Here is a 7,073-nt window from a genome sequence, read left to right as displayed (position 1 = left end):
GTAAGTGAGAACGTTATGAAATTACATTTCGAGGGCCTCATGTCTGTACCAAAGAAATTCATCTTGGTTTTTTGGTTTCTTTGTGTGGAACGGACTTTGCCTCCCACTGAAACTTGTGTTCTTGCAAAAAAAATTTATTTATTTGCTTTCTTTTTTCTTGTTATCGAGAATATTTTAATCTGAATTGCAATTTGTATAAATTGCTTTACTTTTTCTGCTTTTTATGTTTTTACGACAGTATTGATACGGACTTTACTTCCAAGTGAAACTTATGTTCTTGCAAAAGCTTATTTGATTTCTGTTTTCTTATTATTGAGAATACTTTAATCCAAATTGCAATTTGTATAAATTTCTTTAATTTTTATGTTTTTAAAAATATTTTGCAACCTTAGTGATACGGACTTTGCCTCCTACTGAAACTTGTGTTCTTGCAAAAGCTTATTTGATTTCTGTTTTCTTATTATTGAGAATATTTTAATCTGAATTGCAGTTGATATCAATTTCTTTACTTTTATACTTAAGAAGATATTTTTACAAGAGTAGTGATACGGACTTTACCTCCTACTTAAACTTGTGTTCTTGCAAAAACTTATTTGATTTCTGTTTTCTTATTATTGAGAAAATTTTTATCTGAATTGCAATTTGTATCAGTTTCTACACTTTTTATGTTTTTAAAGATATTTTTACAACATTAGTGATATGGAATTTACCTCCTACTTAAACTTATTTCTTGCAAAAACTTATTTATGTGATTTCAGTTTACTTGTTATTGAGAAATTGCATTTTGTATATATATATATATATATATATATATATATATATATATATATATATATACATATATATATATATATATATATATATATATATATATATATATAAATTTATTTCTATTTGAACACGATGTTGTGTTGATATTTATCCATATATATATATATATATATATATATATATATATATATATATATATATATATATATATATGTATATGTATATATATATATATATATATATATATATATGTATATATATATATATATATATATATATATATATATATATATATATATATTTACTTTCAATGCTTTTGAAGATATATTTTACAACAGTAGTGATTATATTAAGTAATATATTATTCTCCTCAATGTTCCTGTCAATTTTAAATACTTTATTTACACTCGTTATCGGAGAACAATCTTAAGTTTGTGTACAGATAACCAACAGAGTTTATACCACAAACGACTGTTCATATTACCCTGCGTTCAGTTTCTTTTTGTTTCACACCCACAAGGAAAAGCTTTCTTTTGTTCGCCTGAAACTGAACACCCTTGGAAAAGTTATTCTAGATCATTCCCCATTTTCAGAGCAGTTTTGAGCGCTGAATATTTGTAGTGTGTTTTATTCATGTGATATCGGGTTACCCTTTTGTATTCAGTTGCCCGCTATTTTCCGTTAAGGTATGCTATTACCTTTTCGTTCCGTTTATTATTATTTTTATTGTTTGTATTGTTTTTATGCTTAATTATAGTTGTGGCATTCGCTTTGGTGGTATCAGTAATATCTTTTTATAGTTATTACTACAACTACTACTTCTACCACTGCTGTTATTTTTTTCTATTATTGGTGTTTGTTTTATCTCCAGATTTTCTGATGTTTTTTTTTTTATTATCTGTTAAATTTCGTTCCGTTATTTTATGACCTGAATTTCTGTGCAACAGATTGAGATGTTTTTTTGTTTGCCTAGTATGACTGAGTTTTGGCTTGGGAAGTTGTGTTACCTTCACATAAACACAAAAAAATTAAATAAAAAAATATATTCCAAAATGTATGATATTTACCTTATGGCTCATAAATGTAATCGTCCCATTTGTCACTACATAAAGCAAGTCAAATTTTTGGAAGTAGATGTCTTTTTAGTATAAAAAAAAGATAATTGTTCTGAGTCACTTCATTAAGTGACGTCATCAAGATTCTAGACTGCCTATTACTTTTAAGATAAAATTTGACTGACCAAGTGTAGCGTTCGTTAGTGTATTTAAAGATTGCAAAAATTTCAGATCAAACCAACACCACCAGCCGTCAAGTCTAAGTGGATGAGTGGCACCAAAATTAAGATAGCTCCCAACGAACCTCAGATTACCAGAGGACCCGAAGGTAACGAAGTGGGCATCACAGACACAGGCGCCAGCGCTAGCTCTGAGGATGAATCGTCCATCAGTAGCGGTAGCACGAGTGACAACAGCGGTCTCCTCGTGAGGATCAAGCAGAAGGCAGCTTCTGCAGATGAAGACGAAGTTGGCTACCTGAGAAGATACGGCCCAGATCGGGAGAGCAGGGCTGTTAGATTACCGGCAGTTCGCTCTCGCAATGCTATTCGTGTGCTGGACGACCAGACCAGACGGCGATCTGTAAGACGAACGCGACAACCTAGGAATAATTACGTGACCTTATTTCCAGACCAAGAAGAAATGTACCATCCGGTGGCTTCGGACGATGACACTCGTAGTTTGCCAGATCTGCCGTCGCTGAAAACCTCTCATCCCGTTTTGCGTACCAATCAAGGCAAGAAGCGTAGGTCGTTCCCCTACGTGCCGCCGGAATCCTTACGTTCTACAACTCTGGTTTGGCAGGACATGCAACAAGATCCTTTATCGCTCGCCCACAAAGATATCAAACTGTCTTATAGATACTACGATTTCCGACGTCTCACAAAGCCTAGAAAGAAACGCCATAAACGGAGAGTGAAAAGTCGATCACCAAGCCGGTCTCGAATCCCAGTTCATCACAGTAAACATGACGGCCTTTCCGTCCATAGCAAACAGACCTACCCGAACCAGAAAAAGGCCAGCCATGGAAATCCTGGAAAACACAAGGGCAAAAAGAAACGTAAAAGAGGTAAGTCACGCATGCCCGCAGCGCCAACATCCCCGGAAGATGGTCAGCCGAGGAGAATGGTGGCTGGTGGGGGTTTCAATGCCAAATTAATGCCTGCGCCTCCTCGCGATGGATTAGGAAGGAATCCTACACAATCTAGAGGAGTTAAAATGATCGATGTTAATCAATTGACCATTGGAGGATACCGCGAAAATGCGAATATCCCTCGGTGGCAGGCGGCCCCTCGAAGACCCCCGATTGCTCCTCCATTACCAAGTTCCCCACCACTTTTGAGGAGATTTCTGGACCCAAAAGCCCCTCTCTATTAGCACATTCAATCATGTTTTGTCGATCGTTATTCCCGATGTGGTTCATATATTTTAATTCTTCTTCTTATATTGCATCTTGTCTATATTACATCGGTAGTAGGACAGAATGACTAATGACATAATGCCTAAAGACAGAATGCCTAAGGACAAAATGCCTAATTCCTTAACACTGACAAAATGCCTAAAAGATATAATGCCTAATGGACAAAATGCCTAATATACAAAATGCCTAATGGACAAAATGCCTTGCAGGCAAAATGATCTTATTTAGGATTTTTAAATAAACTAATCGAGATTAGTAAATATCTTACAGTTAAAACCCTTATAAGTAACCAACAAGCTGTTGTTCATTTTATTTAGCATTTTTAAATAAATTATTCGAGATTAGTAAAGATTTTACATTTAAAACCCATATAACTATCCAACAAGCTGTTGTTCATTTTATTTATATTTTTGCCCTTTGAAAGGCCGAAAGAATTTTTTCTTCCTCTCCTCAGACAAATTTCTTTATCAATCTTTTCAATTTTTGTAAGAATAAAATAGAATCGAATTTGCCAAAAGCTGCGAACTATCTAGAAGGATAGCACCATGCTTTTAACAAGAGTTTCAATTACTCACCCAACTCTCTCTAAGCTTGTAAAAAAATCAAAACTGAACAAGCAAGTACCTAGTTTATTGCATTAGGTGCAAATGTTAAAAAAAGTTAATAAGAAATATATTTGAGTAAATGAAAGGATCAAAAAAAATTATACAACTTAAAATAAGGATGAAGGTTTATGCTATCTAAGGGCTATGGCACATAATTTCTTTAATTTTCTTCAATTCTGGTAAATAACCTATTCATGATTAGATAGATTTATATTCATTCTGTTTTGTTTAAAAAAAAAAACTAAGATTTAGTTTGTATTATGTTTTTAAAGAGTTATTGTTTAATAAAATCCCTTTTATTACAAGTTTTTTTTCTCTATCCTTGAGTCCCACAGATATTTCATATTTTATAAACATGTTATCTATGATTCCTCCTTATGCTAGACAAACTCCAACAAAGAGTCACTGAATTTCATAGCAGTATGAAGCCGCCATGGCCGAGGTCAGTATTCTACAGAGTGCTAAGCTATCTATTTCCCCCCCCCTTTTTTTTTTATCCCTTTTTAGATGTTTTGTCCATTAGGCATTATGTCTGTTAGGCATTTTGTCCGTGTTGAGGAATTAGGTGTTTTGTCCTTAGGCATTATGTCATTAGGCATTCTGTCTGCTCACGTATTACATCATATCGCTGAATCTTCCCAACTAAATGCAAAAGCAGTTTTTTCATAATTTACTACCCACTGTTCTTCTCTAACAAGCAAATAATGTTATCGTTAAAACGCAAACGTTAAAATTGAGTATGTTGAAATTCCAGTGAAATTCCAGTTTTATATAAAAAGCTTTAACAGTGACGACTGGAAACGTAATGCCATACTAAACCTCTTTGTATGCGTATTAGTATTTTCATATTATTACAATTTGTGTATATCTGATTGCTATATAATAAGTTAGACATCTATCTATAAATAAAGGAGACATTTGAAGAGCTTGATTTCCAGTTCGTATTTGTAACTTCTGAATATGATTGAACCTCATGGTTTTTATGTTCATATGCGTAAGAAATGTTGATTAATTGGTACATAAAATATCTACGAGGAATACATGCATGTCTAGGTTACCGATGATAAAAGATTTGAAAAGCATCCAGTCATAGTCCTTTTGACCACCATTCAACTTGAGGTAGTCCATTCATATTTCCTCATAATTTTTTCTCAGGGAGAGCACTTGCTGAAAGAATTCGCTGAGATGCTTTCAGCGCTGATGGGAATATGGTCGCCAAAAGTGAATCGGGAATTCATCCCTGAGTTGTGGTATGAAATTTCTTATACAGGAATTTCCCGGATTTCTTCACTATCGTAACAACGTCATTGAAGTTTGGAAATCCCTTTAACGTTTGTGGAGAGGCTGTTCCACAATTTTGCAACTGATAATTGAATTTCTCCATTGAATTAAATTAGAAAGCATACTCTGCATTATCATATATGTACAACAATAGGTGACACATATATAGAATGGGACTGTCATTTTGTAATTTAAATCAACAAGGGTATTTTGATGGTATTCAAGACAGTATGTAACTTCAGTAGTACCCTATTATCACACTCAAATATTAAAAACCAGGTCATATGCAGTGCCTTAGACGCGGTAATTACACGACCTAACTCTTCCAGAAAATCTTTCAATACCCGAGCTACAACCCTAATTATCAATATCCAAGCTACAACCCTAATTGGAAAATCAGGATGATATATATCCAAGGGCTCAACAGGAAAAATTATAAACTACAAATGCAATTCCTGCATCAGCTCGGTATGAATGCAATTCGTTGCTAACTCTTTTCTAGTGACTTGAAAAGTGAGGAATGCATTATATGATGTGTCCAGGTTTAATCTGTAATCTTGTTTTCCATTGTTATCCATCCATTTCAATAGCTTCATAAATACTAAAATTCTTAAAGTACTATTAGTATGTGACAACGCGCTCACATACACACACGCTCTTTATCTTTATCAGCAGAAAACTTTATCTAGTATTAGATATGATACATTTTTCTACTGTTATTCCTTTGAATAAATGTTAATAAACTACATTGTGTCGTTTGAATACCAAAATTAAGGAGGTGTTTCTTCTAGTGTTAAGGTCATTTATTAGTGTTGGATTAGACGTTATCGTTATCAAAGCCATATGGATGAGGTTTACAATCATTCATATGATTCATGAGTAATGTATCCCAGACGTATGGTCTTTCAGTGTTTGATGTATACGCAGTAGGAGTACAGAAATAACGACCTTTGTTTATCGAGGTCTTTTATATTTCATGACAATGCTTTCGCCCATGCTTTATGTTGGCTTTGACATATTTTCTCTCTTCCGCTGGCTGGTTTTGTGGCCTCCCTGTTAGCGGTTGCTCTGTTGTTCTCCCTTTATTTTAGTTCAATTTTGTTTTAAATGGTAAAAAAAACTGCCGGTTGCATGACTTTATTAATACCGAGATTTACCTGTGAAGCAAATTGAAGGTAAAAAAAAATAAAATAAAAGTGTTACCCTTTTATAAAAGGGAAAGCGAAAATTGCCGAGTCAGTGCCCCCCCCCCCCCTCCCGTATGAAATATTTGAAGAGGACCAATGTTCGGTCATTTTCCATGGGTTGGCCCAAGCTTTATGAGTCATACACTCATGCAACGACTGCATATTGTGACATGTTGGATTTATATATTTTCATTCTAAACCCAACATTGCAGTACACGAGCACCGCAGCTAAATGACAGTAGCTAAGGCAATAAATTGTTCGAATTGGCAGTCCCGCCTCGATCCGCTATTCAGTTTAAAAATGGTCCCCACTTATGGACCTTAATCGGCTTATTGTCCATTTTGTGCCTTTATATCGTTTTCAATAAATTTCCGACTCCTGGCTGTTTTAATTTCATGGTCGTCCTCATCAACTATTCAGGAATCGAACAGTTGCGCATTTTTATTCTGAGAAAGTTCCGCTTGTTTTTTGTTATGGTTTTTGGCCCTGTATAGCTCCGTGTGACATATTTCATTTTTATCGTGAATATACACTCGGGATATTATCAAAAGAGAGGGAATTATGGAATAAACTCTGCGCATTCACCGGAATGTCTGTCTGTGAATTAGTTTGTCTTGTTTTTTTTTGTGAATAACTTGAACATTTAAAAATGAATTTGCTGAAATTCGTAAGGTTATGAGTTCATAAAATATTTTTCCAAATACAAATGTTAAATAAAACAAATTTTATTGGGGTGTTGGCAGAAATAGCATT

General features: G+C 34.1%; 1 protein-coding gene across 1 annotated transcript in view; it reads left to right on the top strand.

Moving 5' to 3' along the window:
* Nucleotides 1-3,289, top strand: part of LOC137654977 (cytosolic carboxypeptidase-like protein 5) — a 384,651-nt gene extending 381,362 nt beyond the window's left edge. The window contains exon 14 of the mRNA XM_068388877.1: nt 2,058-3,289. Coding sequence (XP_068244978.1) covers nt 2,058-3,203 — 1,146 coding nt within the window. The 3' untranslated portion in view covers nt 3,204-3,289. The remainder of the gene's footprint in view (nt 1-2,057) is intronic.
* Nucleotides 3,290-7,073: the final 3,784 nt, after the last annotated feature.

The sequence above is a fragment of the Palaemon carinicauda genome, chromosome 16 (assembly GCF_036898095.1).
Source record: "Palaemon carinicauda isolate YSFRI2023 chromosome 16, ASM3689809v2, whole genome shotgun sequence".
Classification (NCBI taxonomy): domain Eukaryota; kingdom Metazoa; phylum Arthropoda; class Malacostraca; order Decapoda; family Palaemonidae; genus Palaemon; species Palaemon carinicauda.
Note: the sequence above shows the minus strand (reverse complement) of the source record. Positions and strands in the feature narration are given on the sequence as shown.